This window comes from Bombus affinis, chromosome 9 (genome assembly GCF_024516045.1).
Source record: "Bombus affinis isolate iyBomAffi1 chromosome 9, iyBomAffi1.2, whole genome shotgun sequence".
NCBI classification, from domain to species: domain Eukaryota; kingdom Metazoa; phylum Arthropoda; class Insecta; order Hymenoptera; family Apidae; genus Bombus; species Bombus affinis.
Window position 1 is genome coordinate 6,650,312 of NC_066352.1, and position 22,246 is coordinate 6,672,557.

A 22,246-nucleotide genomic window follows, 5' to 3' on the forward strand; every position below is an offset into this window, starting at 1 on the left:
TTTATTATTTTCTTGTTTTTTGTTCTCTATTTTTTCTTCTTTCTTTTTCTCTCTCATTCTCTCCTCCTCTCTCTCTCTCTCTCTCTCTCTGGTTTTTGCTAGAGGGAGAAACAATTTATTCCACGAACGCAACGAGCTGAGTTATCGATTCGATGTGAAGCGGTCGAATGCACGTGAACGCCTATTTTTATCGACGGCAATTATTGAGTTAGCCAAAAAATCTTAACGGTTTCCACTGGTGTAACCTCAATTGTTAGATATTTTTTTAAAAACTCATCACTATATAACGGGCACTTTATGGGAACTCTGATGGTTTACGGAAACTGCTATCGATTGATAGAGATACGTCAGAAATATTTGTAAAAATAGTTTGTCAAAATAAAATAAAAGAAAGTAGTAATCGTTGTAACATTTAATTTTACAAGGAATAATAAAAAGTTGTTGAAAAAATGAAATATCAATAATAAGACTATTTCACACTTATAAATGAAAACTTCTACCGCTATGATTCTTATTTATATGAATGCTAACATTATTTCGTAACGATGGGGGGAGTCATCTTCAAATATTGATTTTACACTTGACAGTAAGTTTTTGTTGAAATATTTACTAAAAAGTATACGAACTATTATTCTACTATATATATATATATAATAATATTAATACATAATATATTAAAATAATATATAATAATACTATTGCACTTTGAATTATTTAGTTAAAATTGCCTTTGTTGTGAATCAAAAAAATTATCTTCCAATGGAAAATTAATTATTGGTAATACGTTTTGATAATATAATACATTGATAAATATCCTAAAATGAAAAGTTTCTGAATAATTAAAAAAGTAATTTTCTTCGATAAAAGATATGATACTTGTATATGTGATAAACAAAATAAAAATAAGGGATTTTGCTATAAAAAGGTAGATGTTATATTAACCGATAGTAACTCACGCTTTATACCGAAACACGCAGGCAAGAATGTCTAAATTTCGAACGAGAAGGTATACCTCAATACATAGAAGTGGAATATTTTTCTATCTTCTATTTGACACCTGGCACTGTGGATTGACCGATAGTATGACCAAAGGCAAAGTGTAATTTACGTTTGCGTATTTCGGCATGGACGCTTCGAACGAATGAAATCTGGCCTCTCTTCTCTCGCTGTCACTTCCACCCATGCAGAATGTTTAAGTTTAATCTATCAATGAATGTATCTTTAAAACCAAGTTAAATAGAGACTATTGGATACACAAAATGGCGTATTTAGTTAAAACTAGTTGAGCAAATTGACAAGTATACCTGGTTATAACAGAATAACGTCGATTACATAACGAAATTTCACATGATGAAATCTAATAGTAATTTGCATGATATACTGTTGAATATGTAAAGCACGATCAAATTCATCTTCAATTGGTCGTAGAAGCAATCGTATTTTATCAGATTTGACATAAGTTCAAAAGAAATGGCAAACTTTTAAAGAAAATATGTTAATAAATGAATATATTATTGCGAATAAATATTACCGAGGTAATGGATAATTAACATTTCCAATGAAAATATTGCTTAATTACGTTAAATATGAATATATTTGTCCCTTAATCGATTTTTTTTGTAAATTTCTAAAAATTGTATTTAAATATAAAATGGGTGCCAAATTACACTGCATAAATTTATTATAAAATTCATAAACTTTCAAGTTTACTCATTACGTATGTATAGTATGTAAACTTTTGATGGCACAATACATGAATCTCAATATAAGAGCAGAAGAATCAAATATGTAAAGTGTGTTGTACATACCTGAGTATGTAAGTCTCTACATATTCATCTCAACAGCTGGATCAAAAGTTACATATGCCAAACAGCCGTTACCAGTGCAGAAACTCGAACTTTCTGTCGAAAGGATCGACGAGTACGCTTTTCACTTGTAGGCTACGCGTTGAAAAAAATTACAGAGCTTTAGCGAGAAAAAATTCGTCGACGAGTTGGATGGTTAAATTGATCGAAGCAGTCGTCCACCGAGTGATTTTTCATGCTGATGGCCCGGTTCTTTCATCTCTGCGAAATATAGACGATTAAAAAAGTGGGACATTCTGTACACCGCCGTTACTATCTCTATTTACGAATTGTGATTCGCGCTTTCCTCTTGGTCCGCAAACTGGAACGTACCAATGTACGTTATTATATATATATATGCATATATATATATGTATATATACATATATAACAACGTATGTATTATAATGTAATATACACACATATATACAGTATATATTATATACTGTGTGTACGATTCAGGTTTTTCTCATCTGAAATCAATAACAATAAAAAATCTTACTTTTTCCTTCTGCAAACATTATTTCAATATCCAAATCATATCTAAGTGATATCAAACATTGATCTTGATCCCTAATTCATCTACTAATAATTACTCTAAAAGCAGTCGGAAATTGATTAATATAACTGAAACACTTTACGATGTGTTAGAAAGAACTGTAAACTCATTACTTTAGAATTTATAATACAACATAATCGTGATAAAACACACATCATACATTTATAAAAGGTATTCAAAAGTGTTAGAACACTTGTGTTAGAACACTTAGAGCTTGTGTACGTATTTACTGTTTCGTGACCAAATTGTATTGATTATTGTAATATATATATATAATATACTATATTCTTCGACTTTCGTATTAAAAGTTAAAGTGTAAAATGTAGTAAATATTTGAAATATTAATCTGCGTCTAAGGCAAAGTGACAATGTATACATATACGTATTGAAAATCTAGCAAAAATATCTTGAATTCGCTGAAGGAACTGTTCTCAATATGCGGTACAGCCGCCACCGACCGCAAGCTTCATAAAAAGTAAATCTAAAGTCGAATTAAAGTGGCATCTTATCAAAAGCTAGCTGGAAAATAAATCTGTTAATAAAACTTTAAACTAAAGCTACAGCGACGCCATTCCCACGGTATTAATTTATCACGAAGCGCACGTTGAAACAGAGAATATAGTATTCCGCGCGGAAGTATAATCACGCTCGCGAAATTCGTATCTAACAAGCATTGGATTTCAAATAACAAACGGGGCAAAGGCAACGCGTGTCTATCGCGCGTTTGGCCACGTTGTTCGCGTTCCATCGGCGCGGCTTTGTTTGCACGTGAAAACAAACGAACCCGGTAGATTTATAATCATCTTCTCGTTCCTCGAGCAGGTAGCTTTCGCATCTGCAGATTTCAATTGCGTGTACGCAAACAACGCGTGTGTCCTTTCGCTCGAAACACGGTTTCGGTCAACACCGGGTAAATATAAATTCCATAGGACACACGGAGCTTTGTCAACGGAACGTGAGCGCGGAAAAAAGCGTTGTCACGCGTGCTCGCCAACTTTCACGCCCTCGTATCCTCGATCTACCTCCTCATTGTAAACAGCTGGGGCCTAGAAGTGACGTTATCCATCGATCCGGACGAGAGATACGACGTGGTTTGCTATTTTGTAGCACTGTTGCGATTTGTCAGCTTTACATTACTAATAGAGGGATCATTATACTTGGTAATCCACATTAGAGGAGCCAGCGGGACTACGTGAAATATTCGCAAAGACAGCGGCAACGGAATATTGTGAGAGTGAGAATTCATGTTGACGACGAATGATAGAGAATTAATAGAAGTGGTACGAGTCAACGATAATATCGGCTAATTATTAGGTTGATGCATATGAAGTGAAGACCATAAGGAAAAATCATGATAAATCACATGTTTTGTTCTCATCTTTCAAATTCCCGAATATCTTGAGAAGATATTGATTTCAAAGTATCAGTAATTATCCCTTTGATATCGGGTATGTTATTTTTATTGGAAATTCGCTGAAAATCGCGTATATTCGAGTTACTAGGGAAACTATCCAAGTTGGAGATGACCACTGATTCGTTGATATTGTCATTACTTGTTTCTTAAAATTGCTTCTAAACTGATACAGTGAAGGGATTTGAAGCAGATACCAATTACGCTTGTGTCAGATTCGTAACAAACTGGAACGAGATTCGAACAAGATATCAGCACGAATCCCAATAACTCCGGAAATACTGTCTACAAAACTCACAAAAATTTAAGTTAACGTGTGAGAGAAGTGTAAATCATCGAAAATTATCAGAAATACATTCAACAATTCTGAAACTGTTTCACTTGAATTCGTACGAGTAGCCATTAACTACAATTCCTTTCTATTTAAACAAACCAAGCTGAAAATGATTATGTATTTATATTACAGATGGTATTATGGATCTATAATTAGCTTTGTAATATATCATAACGAAGTTGTTTTACAATTTTCGTCTTCTTTTTTGATTCTCAAAAAGACCAATAAATGTACATCACTTTTTGGATTACTATTACTACATTTATTAGAGTAGATTTCAATCGTCATAGGATTCTTATATTTATAACATGTGTTTTAAAAGAAACGCGAAATAAATACATTGTAACAAAGAATTATAAAAATTCTTTAATTGTTAACGATCATTATCATTCGAACAGATGTACAAACAAATTAAGTTTCAGTAATAAAATCGATATATTACGTTACTGTACATATCGCACGAAATGAATAAAGATTACTGAATTATACTCCTACAAAACGATCTTCATCAAATACGACAAAGTTTCGATTTAATTAAGAATTGATAGAATCTATTAAACCGTGTTCTTGCAAACAACGATCGAGAAGAGATAACGAAACAAGTGGCTAATTAATTAAGGAAATTATCGTCTCTATCAGTCGCTTAGTCTTCTTCGAGGTGAAATTCCGCAAATGCTAGCAGGATCGCATAACTCCGTGGAACGATTGAAATTGAAGAGAGAAATCCCAACTGGCATATTCTTCAGAGGAATGGGAACGTCTTCGTTGATTTATGCGTGTCCATTAAGAATTCTCGCTAGATAGACCGTACTTAAAATTAGTATTAGCGGAGAGATTCTAAATTCTCATCCGATAGAAATATTTCATCGAGTCGCGAAGCGTAGTCCGCTAATTAGAAAGAAGGATTGCAATCCCTTGGATCGCAACGCTTTGCAAGTTGATCGAGTATACACAATTAAACAATCGTTTAATTTCATTTGAACGAAACGAATAATTATAATTCCTACATAACCGGCTACGAGAATTTAATATCAAGAGTTACGAATAATCGATGAAATTGTGCAATGGAAAAGTACAAGGCAAAATTTAACATTTGAAAACTGTTACATATGTATTACAAGTGGTTTGTTACGTGTAGCGTTTGTAATACGGACGTTATGTTTCTGTGGCATTAAATAAAGTGTTTCATTAGGTTTTGTGATTCCAATCGCTACACGATAATTGATAAAAACGTATTGATAAAAATTACGTGCACATATAATGTTGTCAGGATATTGGAAGGCCATAGATGAAAAACGTTCCTTCTTTAGACGAGTAATTTTGAAATTCGATATGGTGTTAAAAAGTTACACATCACCATCACATTAATTTTGGAATAAAACATGTACATTTATCGCCCTTTTCATTATTTGAAAAATATTAATGAAATATTGATGGTATGTTAATAACACGTTATACAAGCTAATGTTATTTAAGCTAAACTAACATAACAAGTAAACAAGTATTATTTCTTTCTTCGCGGGTTAGCTACTTATTTTCAAAGAGTTTACATCTTCCAGTTTATCACATGACTTTCTTCTTCAATCATGGTTAAATCAATTGGATAACATATTAGAACACTTCTTAAAAGTCACCACAAATGATACGAAAGTTAAAAAATGCAGCAATGTTTAAACAAAATTTTAACTAATACAAGACTCATTAACTGCATTCATTAAATCAGTAAAAATCAAATATTTTTCATGCTGAGAAAAATAAATTTTGCTATCTGTAACCACATGAAAGTGAGTTAGCCGTATGATATTTACTCGCGTAAGTATCGTTTCGTTCTATCAATACGATATCTAGGTATTGAACCGATTGATACTCTCCTCTGACTAAATATTGCCGTAGCAAACACACAACGTGCCTTTCTGTTAATTATACAGAGTCGTCTATAGAAGTCCATAGAAGCGATCCTCTAACCATTCGGAATGGGTTCACTTCGCGGCTAAATGCCTTGATGCTCCCAAAGAAGAAGAGGTACTACATGACCACAAGTGCACTACACTTCAAGCTGGTGGATGTAAGCGAAGGTAGGGACGGATGGAAACATCACTCGTGCTAAATTGAAGAAAGATGGGAAGCTCCTAACGAACAGGCTCGAAGCAAGGCATGAAGTGTGGCATACTTGTACGCGCAATCAAGGGAGGACTTTGTGGCAGGATACGGTGAACTGCATCCGGAGTATGTGCGTACAAATGAAGGCCAGAAATTCAAGGGATAATTTCGTCCCTATGTCCCTTCGACAACCGTCGGCTGTGTGCAACAGGATCATAGAACCAACTGACGCTGTTTTAGTAGACGTTTATCATTTGCGAGTTCTCGCTGTATAAACTGGTGGCTAACTTTTGGAATAAACACTGGGGAAAGTAAAATGTGTAAATTATAGAATAAAGCGAATCTTTTAGTTTATGTAATGAAAGTGTACATAAGAAAGCGTGAGTATAAACGGAAGAAGGATTATATAGTTACGAAAACTCTCATTCTTAGAATTTGCCAACGGTTGTGATCAAATATTACATAGATTGGTATATACGAAAAATCATTTGCAGAAATACAATTTTTAACACATTGTTGTTTCTTTAGAACATTGTATATTTCACCAGAATAATCTACGTATTATTTTTAATGCATTTTTTTACAATAATTGATTAACTGCATTGATCCAAATCTAGTTATAGAACATAATTTATTCATTGAGCAATTACCTACATCATAAAAAAATGAAAGAACTATTGATTGTTAGATAAGTAATAAATTATATTCAATAACAAATACAATATATTTTGTAGAATTTATTATACCGTAGAGAATAATAATAACACTCTTTTATAAGCATTTATCATTATAAAGTGGTTGTACATGTAGTCTTTAAGAATTGTAGGTCTGTGTGGCATAAGTAATGAGTATAAGTGGTGCAACGGAAGTAGAAAGCAGCAATTTAATCAAAAGGGATTTAGAAAAGAAGGGAAATGTTAATACTACGCGCAAGGACTCTTATAATTACTGCAGTAGATTATTATTATTATCATCTAATTTATAGTCGTTACAATTTTATATTGGACTTAGAATTATTTGTTTCTCATTGAAACACGATAGCGTAAAAGTTATTATATTAACTGAAAATCGCAACAAATGGACGACAGTGATAATTGGAAAGGAGTGAAATTATTCTTCTCAATTATATTTGATAAATGGAATAATATACTGTATAATATACAATATACAATAAAATAATACAATAATATAATACCATGATGAACTTCTAGAGGAAGTATCTTCAGAAATAACTTTATTAATTTTTGAAAACTGACAATTACAACACTGATTAAACAAAAATATAAACGTAATTGTTGAAAATGTTAGAAATAAGCGATACAAATGTTATTAAGGGCTTACATCTATAAAAACAAAAATCCTAAAGAATTAAGTTTCAAATCGTTCATATTCATAACATAGAAATCATTATTCCTGAAAGGCAAAATATGGTGAATTCGATATATCCTATACGTCATAATTATGAGTGAAAGCTTACTGTGTTCGTTATGCCCACGTGCTGGTTGTTCATTAAAGAATTATAAGGATCATTTTCTAGTGTTCCATGGCCGCAATCCAAGCAGGCACGCCCCATATGGGATTTATTAGAATTAGAAATCTGATGCTCTACGTGTGGCTGCACGTTGTATATTAACATTAACGACCTAGAAGCTACGAGAGCCATTTGTACGCGAGCCAGTGAATTACGTAGAACGTGAGAGGCTTCCGGACGCGAATTATTAGTCTCATTATTACCCAGTTTCACCAGTGTAGGACAACATCTACGCCGATCAAACGATTCTTTAAAAAAGGAAAATACATTATAACTACCATTGCAATTATAAACCATACATTATAAACCATAGTCTTTGTTATATGAGTATTGAACAGTAATTTGGCAATACTATCGATAATTTTTCCATAAACATGTATAAAGTATCTTTTTCTTCTTCTTTTTTTTATTAAGAGCATTTGAAACTACAATATTTGTATCGACAAAAATCGCATAACTAAATTCGAATACGATATCTGTGCAAACAAAGAGTACATACATTTTTTCAACAATGTTTCAGATTTCTAGATTGCAAGTTTCTGAAGAGTTATAATAATGAATATAATATATGAATAAACTAATAGATTTGACTAGATGATTAAAATTTTTACATTTAGGGGCAAGTAAAGTTCATTTCTTTGAAATTGCTTAATCAACTTGATATGCATATATGTTAAATAAAATAGTAATAAATGAGATTGAGAATATTGAAACTTGCATTATTTACTGTTCCATTGGATTTGTAAAAGTTGATTGCAAATTTGCATCGTTCAGCTATTGGATATAATTTATTGGAAATAAATTGAGATCACATTAAACGATTAGTAAATTATGATGTAATGTCCGATAATGGACTGAAATTTGAATCCTTTCATCAGTACAGTTTATTCTTCTCTTTTTTGTGAAAAGGAAAGGGATATTTATTTGGAATGACAGGAGTTGTTTTCCAAAATGTTCAGCCGTAAATACCATACGTGTACTCAATAATTAAGACCGATGGTGGCTGCATAGAACGTAAATAATGCTCGTAGAGTGTCTGTAAATATAATCTAAATCTGAAAATATATATTTTTTGTTTTATCGAGACTCCATACTTGTAAATTATCTGCACATTATCGTATTTGTAGATTTACGTTGCATTATGTAAATCACTTTCCATTGAATTGGATGAAATAACCGGATATCCGATGAAAAGCGCTTTTACCATCATAATGCAAGATGACTATGCCGAAAGCAACGAATGAATTATGTTTTAACGAATTTTTCCCATATTTTAGCTTTCTCGTGTTTAAATAAACTGACTATGGATGTTAAAAAATAGACTTGAAATATAAGACTTTATATCGTTAGATCATTTCGTTGGTCGTTTAATATCTATCTTTTAATATGCATTTGACTACAGTGTTTCAGTATATGAATGTGTATATTACATTTGATAGTTATAATTTTACAAATGTGAATACTTCATGAACGTGGCAATATCTACAAAAAATGTACAATCTAAATTTAACATAGATTATCCAATCCTTCTAATCGATTCATTCTAAAAAAGAAAAAGGAATCTTGTATTAAAAGAATCCATTTTAACTACTATTTATAGAAAGTACCATAGGTAACTATAATTTACCATAGCTAAAGCGAAAGTTTATGAATTCCTTTAATCGAAAAAAATCTTACGCAAGAAGAATATATTTCACAATTTGTTGCTTATTTAAATAATCCTCTTCGAATAATCTTCCATATAAATCTAAATTATACTAACTATCTTCGAACTTACAATAACTAACCAAGCATAAAATTTCAGAAACCAGACATATACCCTACCGCAAACGGTAACAAACGTAGAACTTTATCGAGTCCCGCCTCAGTTCTGTTAAATACCAAGATACATATATGAAGGAAACATTGTCGCAAACGTCGTTAAGAAATTGGAATACCTATTCGCGGATTGATAATTGAAATAATCAGCGAGACGACGAGAACGTTCTCGATTAATTTGATAGATAATACGCGCACGACTACGTTCGTCGTCTTCGATGTCAGCTAAGGAAAGTTGTCGCGGACAACAGAGCTTCCACGTCGAACAATTCTGTCATTCTCTTCCAGATGGTACCTGGGAATGTCCCTACGAGCGTCGTTCAGCCATTTGGTATCAGAAAGAGAGAACAGACACGATTCACCAGGGAATTATCGGTACTTGATTGCGCTTAATCCGCAAAGTTTTCTCGTTTGACTTTGCCTCCACCTAAGACCCATGTCACCAGGATTTTCAACGTGCACGATTTCCTGTCAAAATCCACTAAACGAAAAATGTCCGGCCAGCAAAGGGGAAAAATTCATATCAAACGCGAAAAAGTCGGCGAGGTGATTCTCTCGCTAACGACGTTCGTTTGGTGGAATGTGTTTGCACACTTGTTACACCCCGTCTTCTCCTTTTGCTTCTCTTCTACCTTCTTCGCGCCTTCCTCTTTATTCTTCTACCTTCGTGGGTTTCTCCGCTTTTCTTTTCTGATTTCTCGCTTAATTTTCTTTACTTTTCTTGCTCTTTCTTACGCATCGTTCCGTATAAACTACATGTTTCAACGCATAGAGCGCGCCATGTTGATGGATTCAATATTTGAAGGGAATAAATTATGGAGGATATTACGCTCGAAGCAATTATATACTTCTTAGTTCTTGGTTTTGTCAAGATTTGAAGATTTCTGCTCTTTCAAAAGGATGATGGTCAATTGAATTTTTCACGGGGATTTTTGAAATCACGATTGATCTGAATACAAAATTATCGAAGCTATAGAGGTAACGTTTATTTGCTAAACGTGCAAAGGAGTGTGTCGAGAAGTAAGATTAATTATAACAAATTTTATTTCTTCATTTTCGTAATGAAGCCAGTTTCTAAAAACAATTCCAATAAAACTTTAACCTTTGACAAAAGCACGTAAAATCATAATGTTTTTGAGATACGTAATGTTATAGATATTTCTTCATAAAATTGCTTTTTGAATATTTACCGTTTATTCAATACTGGTTAAAAATATTTAGATTGCATCTAATCTGTTATAACTATCATTTGTAATTAGTTAATCGAATCAAAATCAAATTAGTTAACCAAAGATCAATCGAGAATTATTTGAAATTTGATAAACAATATTAGGTGCATTTATCCTATATAATTAGATAATATTTTCATCATGTTTGTTATAATTAATCTGTTATTCTTCCTTTTTTATAATACAAGGATAGAGTACTATTTTCACTTTTTACAAAATATTTATATTTCATTTTTAGTATTAGTATCATTTTGAAAATGTAGATTCGAAACACTAGGATCCTGTCTCGAAATCGTCTTAACAGCTCTACTAAATTAATTCCATTATGTTTCACAATTTTGGGTGCATTCCATGACATCTAGTTCTGCGTAGCGAAACTTGCTTTCCTCTCTTTTACCGCTTCCTTCCACACACACATACACACACATTCGCCTCTGTTTCTCACCCTCTCGATTCATAACGCATGTATATGACTGAAACTAATTTTAAGCACAGACGCAATGCTTCTTGCGATGTAATTTCTACAGTTTAAGTCCTTCAAGTGCGATATTTATAGATAGAATGCACCGCGTGCAAAATTTAAAGCAATCTGCATTATTATCATAGCTTCAGAAACTTGAATTTCCTTCGTTAAAAACATTCCACGATGTTTCTCGTCATTCTTAGAATAAATGTGAATTGTAACTTTCTTTCATTTTAAATATTTCATTACTTTAATCGTTTTACAATTTTAATATCAGAAAATCAATATATTCTGTAATATAATCTTCGGATAAAAACATATATATAGTAACCTTTAATATTTTTTTAATAATATGTTAATGTTTTTATTAACGCTTTTATAAATGGTTAATGTTTAATGTTTTTTAATTCTTCCAATAAGTAATTATTATTTATTTATTCTAGATTATGTTATTAATTCATGAAAAGTAAAAATCTTTTTATATAACCTTTTAACACGTTCCTGATCAGCAATAAATTGCATATATCTCAATTTATACAAATAATAAAATATAAAATCCTGTAAATTATCATCCTTTATTGTGTCAAACAGCGATTGTCAAATTACATCTCAGAAAAGTTAACAAAATATCGAATCAATATTTTTATTCGATTATACAATCAATAGCACGCTATAATTTTTCCATAAAAAGCTGTTCATTAACGTATTAAATTTTGACATACACAAACAGCTTAAGAAATATTCATCTAACAATAATTAATTTAAATTCATATTGTTGAACTCCTCTGTTATATCCTCTTTAATCCATTATCAAAATATCTTTCTGTAACTTTTCATCATAACTCCTGATGTTTTAACTCTTCTGTTAATATCAAAATCGTACATCAATTAAGAATATTTTGCACTCTGGAAATTTGTATGATCCCATCCACCAATAGTTTCAGTTCTCTTTCACAACGAAGCATTCTAAAATTAAGAACTTTATTTTCTTTTTCAAAAAGAAAAACACTATAAATATCTAAAAATTTATTTACCTAATAATCTTCTTGCCTTTCACGATTATCAAAAACACTGAAAGAAACAATTCCTATATTATTACATTTATTTATACAATAACCTTTTTCTTTGCTTCTTGTTTCAGTTTTCACGTTATTAGTATGTCGTAGTAGTTTTCTTTCCTTTCTCAATTGTTATTGGTTAAAGCACTACAAGAAACCATTCTTTCATTACCAATATATAATTATACCAACGATAGTGAAGCACAAAAAGGTTAATATCCTGGAGAGTGGGCTGCATAAAATTTCCGGTAACGTGCTTAAGGGCGATCGTACTTTTTACAATCCGTTCGACAAATATCTGAAATCTTCTTTACACGGTGGGAAGAACGAGGCGTCTGTAACATCGGCAAGTGTCTCCCGTAAGTAGTAAAGACACGAAAGAGACAGGCACGTGGAAGCCAGGACGCATGCGTGTCGTGTTGCTCCTGCAGGACTTTGCACGACAAGTCAGTCTGCATCTGGACTCCGGCTCGCGTACATTTTCCGGCTGTGCATGTGAGTGACTTGGAACGAATAGAATCCTGGAGGACACCAACTATGAGGGTAACTACGCGTTATCTGGTCTTATGGAGCTCGTTGATCATTGTTGCAGCGACTCATCGATCAGAAGGTGAGTGTTCGATCGTCTGGCTAAAATTTTCCAATTCTACTTTGAGATCTTTCAAGTAGATTCATTGTTAAAAATCTTGATTTGAAATCTTCTTTTCTAAACATCGACGGTGAAATAAAATTAAATGAACCTGGTAATCTGGATATTTTCGGTATTTTGAAACAGTGGTAGGTTGAACGTTACATAATTCCGCGATGACGCGTGGTATTTATACGAGAATCTCTTGTTTGGAGTATTAATGAGAAAACGGGTAAACAATGCAAGAACTTGGAGAAACGGATTAAGGAATAAAGGATACTTGCTGTATGCGTGTTGCTTGCACGCTATTCATTACGATTATGTAAATCCCGCGTCGCACAGTGTGCTGCTTTGGAAACCCCTTTTCGTAGAAAAGGATGTTGCAATTAATTTTCTTCGCTGAAAGTGTCGTAAATGGTCGCTCGGAATTATTTTATTCGTCTTGTTAGTGGCTGTAATCATGTGAATGATGAACGTGGTTCCCGTAATCGACTATTTATTTTGCTCTTTTAAATCATAAATTAAATCCCATCGTAGAAATATTATTCGGGCAATCGGAGCGTTTCAATGTGCAAATTATAATATTTGTCCCGTTGTAAATATATATTTTGAGATTAAAAAATATTTGAACATAAAAATATTGACAGAAAGTTATGGAATTTGTCAAATTACTCTTGGGAAAGTTACGTTCTTTAATTTAAGTTCTACGAAAACACCGAAGCAAGCAACCTATATATATTATAATAGTACAATGTTCATGTTTTATAGTGTACCGTTTCATTTTATCAGTGACAAAAATTATCCGTCCTTTTATGAAAATATCGCATTGAAATTATGATTTAAGTGAGGAATTATTTAATGCATATTGAGGGGCGGAAAAGTTCTCTCTGAATCTTTCACGTGGCCATTTGAAACTTCAAGTCAAAGCAAACTTTGACGTGAACTTTTTGAGAAGAACTTTCCACGAGGGGTCGTTCTAAATAACAACAAATATACCAGGAACTATGAGCAGCTCGTGTACGATGAATAAACATCTTGGATGTTTTGAAAAAATATTTAATTACATTAAAATGCTAAGAAGTGATAATTCTAATAACATTATAATATAGAGTATAAAATGTAACATCTGATATAACCTAAAGATTATTCAGTGATCTTATTTTGCTATAAATCATATACGCCTTATGATGTAAAGTAAAAAATAAAGCAAAATTTGTTAAAGCTTTTCAATGAATGCGTAACGAATAAATAAATAGATGTTTTAATACATACGATTAGTAACGTACACGTGGAAAATTTTTAATATATAGGAACTTACTAAATTTATATGAAAGATGACAATGAGAGCATTACTCCATATGAAGAATCGATCCAAATACTTTTCGAAAAACAACGATCGTATATTTTCACTCATGTACATTTTTTCGACTAAAGAATTTTATACGAATGTAAATTAATTTCATGAACAGAACTCTGTCTAAACATAAAATATTATTTTATTATTCTCGTATTCACAAAGATTGAAAACCATTTTCTTTGTTGTTTTAAAACACATCGCTCAATTTAACCATAAAAATTTACACTTTTATGTGACACAGGTTTCACGTTTTATTACGGATGAAAAAATAATGAACAGTAGGTTACAAATAATTTTATTTTTATTCGACTATAATATAATGGATAATTATTCACGTTTAACGTAGACAGGCGAATATAACAACTTTGCGTTCCGTTTTGTTTGCTTGTTCGTTTAAAGGTAAACTATAAATTAAGTCAGTAATACATGTATAACACAGCACATTATACAAAAAAAACCTTCTCTGTATACCTATATCGAGGTAGTACTTCTTACTTAAGGCGATGTAAACCTTTCTTGGTTCACAGCCAGAACGATATTTTTTGGTAGACGAATAGCTTCGATTAAAGTTACAAATAACCTCTGTATATTCCACTCTTTTCTACTGTAACGTTTTATATGCATAGAAATACTGCAATATCATTAAACAGCATAATTAGTACAGTAGTTTCATCCACGGATTGCTCGTATACCTGATATTCTGGGTCATGTTCTGGGTTCGTCAGTGCAATCATTACATGTACGACCATTTTATACAAAACTGTATTATAATAGCTCTACATACATAGATCTATGCATATAACATACTGAAGCCTGTATTATTGTACGAATAATAACACTGATTTGAACGCAACTAATTATAATAGCTGACTTAGCTTGAACTAGATATATTAGCTATATTATCATGTGATAGCATTACAGATATATTTTCGTAAAAAAATTTCGCCTGATCCTAAATCTTGGTAATTCAAACTTGTCACTATTCTTCTGCGTGCATTACAATGAATGTTTTTCTTTTCGTTTCGTTCAGGCAATTTTAATCTCCACGAGGAGATTATTTTTCGGTACAGTATACATTCTTTGTTAGAAAATGCAGCATGAATTACAGACACACTATTTGCCTCTATTGTTAGGTTACAATTTTCTAAAAACGAATAAATGAAATCATAAATTGCTACTATGGCTTTTCAACTGAACGTTAATGTAAGGAGGAAAGACAATTTACGTAATTCAGATAAGATACAAGAATTTTTAAAATATAATATAATATTTTTAAATGTACGTAATATAATTTAATTCAGTATAACGAATCGCTATTGATACTATACAAAAGAAATATTAGCGCAAAGAAAAGAAAGCTAGCATGATTTACACAAATTACAAGCTACACGAGAAATTGCAAAATGATTGTTGTTTAAACATATAATATAATCTAACATAAATAATAAATATAATACATACAATTTTAAATATAATAATGAAAATAACACTCGAAGTGTTATACAGTTTTCTTCTGCGATGATAGTCCTTAAAGATAATTTATTCAAACAATTGCAATAGTCCCTTTAGTATAATAATAACTTGATATACGGTGTATTTCATCTTAGGGATGGATGGGATCTTGAAGGGGAATAAAGGGGGAAAATTTTCTAACGAGATAGGAATGTCGAATACAGGGAGGGAAAACATTCACGAGAAGTCAGTCTATAACTTTGTCCCACAATGGAAGTAGGACTTTCTGCGCCGTTGAACGGAAAGGATCTCCTAAAATTGCTATGAATGACGAATAGAATAACGCCATGGGGATTACATGCCTCTAGACATCCGTATTATTAATATTAAAAATTTCGTTTCTTACTCGCGACGCTGAGGTTTCAAATAATGATTATCAATTAATGATCACGCGTCTCTGTTATTAAAAAAATGTTTAATCAATATATGGGAACTACTCTTGAGTCTTTCAAAACTATAATTTTCTAAATATGCGGATACTTAAAATTAAACACAGGAATTTCGACAAAAATTTATTGCTGTAAGTTTCATCAATTTAATTTTGTTTAGTGATTGTCAAACTCTTGAAAACATCGGAAACTTGTTTATTTTATATTTTAGATGGTATATAGAAAATAAACGTAATTTTTTATTTATAATTTTAGACCTTTTTATTTATAACATTAAGGTCCGTTTTCTCCTCTTAAAATTGATCTTGAGCTGTTACTTTATTTTCTTGTCTTGAAATAGTTAGCAGAGAAAAATTTAGGGCTCTGCCTGGTTAGGGCTACATTGTTCTTCGAAATTGGCCGTGATTTCTCTCCGGGGTAGCAACCCTCTGGAGAGTCAATGATTTGTGGTAGACAAACCCACCAGTGATTGACCGTAGCAGTGGTGCTGTCAAAATGAGCAAGAATTCAAAACGTAGTCAGCTTCGTATGTATGTCATTTGTACACATATGACAAGATAAATTAAGTGTGAAATTTAATAATTTTGTGAGAATAAATTTGCGTTTAATGTTTCGCCGCGATATCTGAGTCAATTTATTCTATCGTAAAAGTACCCTAATTAGAAATATCCGTTAATCGAATATTTCATTATCCAAACAATTTATAATTAATTTGCACGATTATCCACTCGTGATCTTCGATTAAAATATAATATAAAATACTACGAGTTCCTGAAAAATTCAATTGGATTAAACTCATTTTTTAATGTTATTTATATTTAATTTATTTTAGTTTAATTTATTTAATCCTTAAAAATGAAAGAAATTAAGTGAAGGATTTCCTATCTTTTCTTATCTTATACATAAAATAAAGTTATTTGTTTCACCGTTATTTAATGAATAAATAAGTAAAACATTATACACTAACAATAAATAATCAAAAAATTCGCGGTCGACTGAAATATAGAGAATATATTTTATTATAATAATTTTTAATATCTGAACAACATTTAATATTCAAATAAACTGGAGCATTTAAAATGTTTAAAATCGATCCTCAGGCAATCGATTCCATATGCTTGAAAATATTATGCAACCAATTGTTGTCAAAAATAAAAATTCGGATTTTTTGGTGTCCGTGAAACTTCTGGCTTGCATGCAGTGATTTTAAAAAATATATTTTCCAGTATGCTCGCGATCATAACAGTTTGCATCGGAACGGCAAGCAATTATACGAATGCTCGTACTTTTGGAAACATCATTGTCGAGCATCGCGAATTATTATGTGGGTCGCGTTCGTTTGTTTTCGCCGTAACGTTCCAGCATCACCGATGAGCGGGAGGGGGAGGACATTTTCAAAGGAGCGTGAAAAAACAAAGTGCAATCTGTACTGGCGCCGTTGGAGCCGTACATTGAAATTCACTGGTCCAAATTCACCGGGCAGCCAAACTTTTAAATTAAAAGCCTCACTAAAATTTGTCCTAATCCTGTTTAAATACAACGCAGCCAAGAGATTTGCATAGATTAACATCCGCGTTCTCCTATACGAGCCTTTCGAAACTTTCGATAAAATATTGTTAACGACCGCGGGAGGAACCGCGTTAATTTACTCATCACTGAAATCATTTCCCTAAATTATCACTATTTTTCCTCAATGAAACGAAATAAGGTGACCACGTATATTGTATCCTTGTTACAGAATTGTTACAACATGAATGACGTGTTTTTCGAATTGCAGCTGTCGTTGTAACCTTGCAAGTATTAATCAAGAACCCAAAATTCACAGAATTTGAAATCTCTTTCTGTTCACTTGAAGTGTCTCTTCAGATATCTATGTTCATCATCATTAGTGAAGTCACTTAATTTCAACATGGACGAACATCGATTTAAATATCAATAACTTGATTTTAGATAGAATGGCTTTAAGTAAAATAATTTCCAGTATAAACCAACTCATATAAAATGTAAAATACTTTAATAAAATAGCGTGTTATTATATTCAAAGGTATTTCATTGCGTGATTATTTTGTGATGTCATTGTGTTGTATAACTTTTAAGAAAAGAATGTGATATGAGATAAAAATACACGTTATGTCTCACGTATTTCGTGATACTACAGTTCCATTCGGAAGGATCTACTCTCGAGAAGCGAAGATACAAACTTTCTGAAAGCATAGCGGTACGCGGCAAAGATAATTTTATCGTTGAACTCATACCCTGATTAATTAATATTCAGCTTTTATCAATGGCCGAATGGAACTGAAAGAGAAGAATGTATGACTAAGTGGACGTCACGGGCATAAAGCAGCGGAAAGACGTAATTAAAATGAAATGCATAGGGACGTAATGCGTGGCATTCTTTTCTGCGAGAAAAATTCGTTTCTTCGCGATCAATTAGACCTCTTCTGTAAATAGTCGGTTTCGTTGATATATTTCTTATCAGTGTTAGTGTCGCTTCAGAATAATGATTTGTATTCTTCTCCTGAACATTTTAAAATGTGATTACGAAAGTATTCAAATACTCATAGACACCTCCTATGGATATACTACGTGTGTTATACGAATTTGTTTTACATTTTGAAATATCGATAGTATGATCTCGATGATATATTCATACGATGGAAGATTAATATGTATACATTTTGTAAAGTTCACGAAGAAATCGTAGCACATATAAAAAGCTAACGTCAGTCAAATTCTTTTAAGAAAAAGCATTCTTAATATTCTTTTCAATACCTAAGGACGTTCAACTTCTAAGTTTAAGGCTGAAATTGAATTTAGCTTCTAACTTTCGATGAAAAGTCATTGAATTCTACTTCGCGAGACTCTCTAACGCCGAGAAAACTTCATCGAGAGAACTTTCCAGTTCTAATGTTTAGTAATGTACTAGAATTCTATTGTTGAACAGCTTTCAGTGTTGAACGAAACTTGATGATATTTTCGGAATTGTTAATATAGAGTATAATATCTTATAAGATATAATATAGAGTACAATATCTTTCCAGAGCAATTTTATGAATTAGTTACGGTTAGAAAGAATAAATGTCTCTTTAATTGAAAGAAAATGTAGATGTCGTATATAAAAGTTTGTATTGTATTTTCGATTTCGTTTTGTCATAACTAATCATCCCCTACTACGGCTAGATACTAACATGAACTAAAATTACATGTGCTACTTCCACCCAATACTACTAAGCCATCTCTTTTATATCAAGTACGTTATAATAATATTTCACTTCTGCTCGTTTCAAACCTGCAGTACCCAGTATCTGTCTTATAATATATGAAGGCCACAGGGGAAAGACAAGATAAGTCACATTTCCTGGCTTTTGTAGGAGAGCAATTTTAAAATTCAATACACCGTTAACCAATTTCGATATTACCATCTTGAAATCATATACGAGATTCTGTCACCTTCTTACAGATTTTAAAAATATCTTTTATCGTGTAATTAGCTGCATTATTTATCACTCATTTTTGTATAAATTTTCGTCAAGTTACCTATCTTTAGCTCTTAACTGGTTTCGACATGGAAGATTACAATGGATGATCACATGGATGGTTACTTTATTTCAGAAAATATTAACAATATATAACACGAATTAAAATTAAAGTTTTTATTCTAATTGTGAATGAAATAACTTAATTCAAATTTGAGCTGAATCAAGGGGTTGTATATTGATTGTAAGTATGACTCAATGGCACCAGGAGAAGATTAAAAGGCTTACCATATATCAAGGAATCTAACAGGTCGTTCCCATTTTCAACTGAATCATTTTAAAACAGTCCCTTTTAACTACCATAATTTAATGATATGAAAATCAATAAAAAAATCAAAATTAAAAAATTCTCAAGAGAAGACTAGCCATTAAACTACGAATCTTTAAAGAAGTTCATTGTTTTACCAAAAAAAAACAAATAAGGCAAAGATAAATGGAGATTTGAAATTTTTATAAATGCATGAATGTTCTAATTATCATATTTCTTCCATACTCATTTGACGTAAAATAAATCTTCGTATTCACTGACTGATGTCAATCAAACCAATCACCGTAATACGGATCTGAAATTTTTCGCGTATCCCTGTGATTCCCTTTGCTTTTCATTCGTGACACTTTTTCCGTCCGTTGTGCGTCAACAGTTATGCAAAATCAAGATTAAAAAGAATGCTAACATTTCGCAACCTAATTCCGAAACAATAATACGAAAGACGCGGAGCGGAGAAACAATAAAACGTGCAGAGACATGGCACTAGAGGAGGCCAGTCAGCGGCAGTTTCAAACTTCATGTCACGGCCAGGTCCGCTAATTATTCGCGAGCACGCGAATGAGAGAAATTCCTTTCTCTTTCACTGTGAGTTGTAGGTGTATACAAACGTCCTAGGTGCACAGTGTTATACAACGCAGACCAATTTCCATTATACTACGCGCTTCTGTTATGCAAATGGAAACGCGTGTCGGGAGTGGTCGAATTCTTACACGATATTCGGAGCAAAGTCTTTTTGAACAAAGCATAAGACTTGGCCATGCATGTTGACGGATACTAGAGTATATATATCGATGTTTCTATGAAACATCAGATCGTGCATTTGCCTCCATTCTTTAATAATTAAATTAGACAAGCTTTGACGTAAGCCAGATAATATTCTTCAGCAGGGGATGCTATGTGTTGCTTATGTTGATCGAATGAAAATAATGTTGTACATCATCGAGCAAAGATTTAACCAAATAATAATCTAACGTGATGTAAATATATTGAGTTGATTCGAAGGTATGGTTGCTGGATTTTGCTTGATTATTTATAACCAACCTCTCTTGCACAATTTAAATATTATTACACCTTTATTTGAGTAGTTTTAGACAGGAAATAAATGCAAAATGGAGGAGATAACTCCTACAGTGATTGAACAAATAATTATTGAATTCTGCTGGAAGAAAATCACATATAATAATAGATTAATTGAAGATTAATTAATAACGTGCTAATAGCATGTACAAAAAGTAGGGTATTCGATAACAGGGCTGATATATGAATAATTTATGAATACTGGACTTGTTTGTGATTGATGGATAGAAAAATTTTACTCTTAATACTGCTATTAATAAGGTAATAATATAAAGACTTGAATAATAAATTTCGTTCCTCTTTATTCGTCTTTTGTTCTTCACATTAAGTGTTATTTGAGAGAACTAAGAAAATCTAGGTCACTATTCAATGCAATTATATTACAATGATCATACATATTCAGTAGAGAATTACTATTTGATGGAAGGAAATAATCGATTTCTCTTTTAAGCAGCCCCTTTATTTATGTTTGAAACAATTGTTATCTGTGATTTGACTGAAGAAGAATTAACTAATACAATTGGCATCTCTAATCATGTTCTTCGAACTGAGTCCCTTTTTTGATCGGTGCATTTAAATATTTTCTGAATTTTTTTTACTCATTTCGCGCAGTATCTAATTGATTTATTTTAAATATATACTTATTCTTCACTTTCTCGAAATTTCCTTCGTAAAATTAATATTTGCATAATATTTTGGAATATTAAATGTTATAAAACATTAAAAAATGAGGAAATTAAGACACTATTAAGGATGATAATTATGAGTTATTAATTGCACCAAACTAATCATATAGTATAATTCAAATTCCTCCTGAAATGCTTTATTATTTGAGAAAATATAGTTCAAGAAGCTTACAATATTACAATATTACTTTTTGCAAAATAGCCAAATTTTTTATTATATTCTGTCAAGTTAAAAAGGCGATGCTTAAATAGCTTCATAACTCTAAACAAATTGTATCACTTATTTGCCTAAAAACACCACGTTTACGTCAGCGGCAACAGTTTGTGTCATATACAAAGTTAATAGGCAGAGAAAAAAAAAAATGAAATGAAAATATTGGTCTGTTTCGTTCAATTGTTGGACCGATTGAAAACAGCACAATCCAATATAAAAATTCCTTGGT

The 22,246-nt window shown here is 31.8% G+C and overlaps 1 protein-coding gene across 1 annotated transcript in view; it reads left to right on the forward strand.

Moving 5' to 3' along the window:
• Window positions 1–12,794: 12,794 nt before the first annotated feature.
• The window catches only part of LOC126920752 (neurotrimin-like), a 322,766-nt gene continuing 313,314 nt past the window's right edge, over window positions 12,795–22,246 (forward strand). The window contains exon 1 of the mRNA XM_050731483.1: window positions 12,795–12,957. Coding sequence (XP_050587440.1) covers window positions 12,885–12,957 — 73 coding nt within the window. The 5' untranslated portion in view covers window positions 12,795–12,884. The remainder of the gene's footprint in view (window positions 12,958–22,246) is intronic.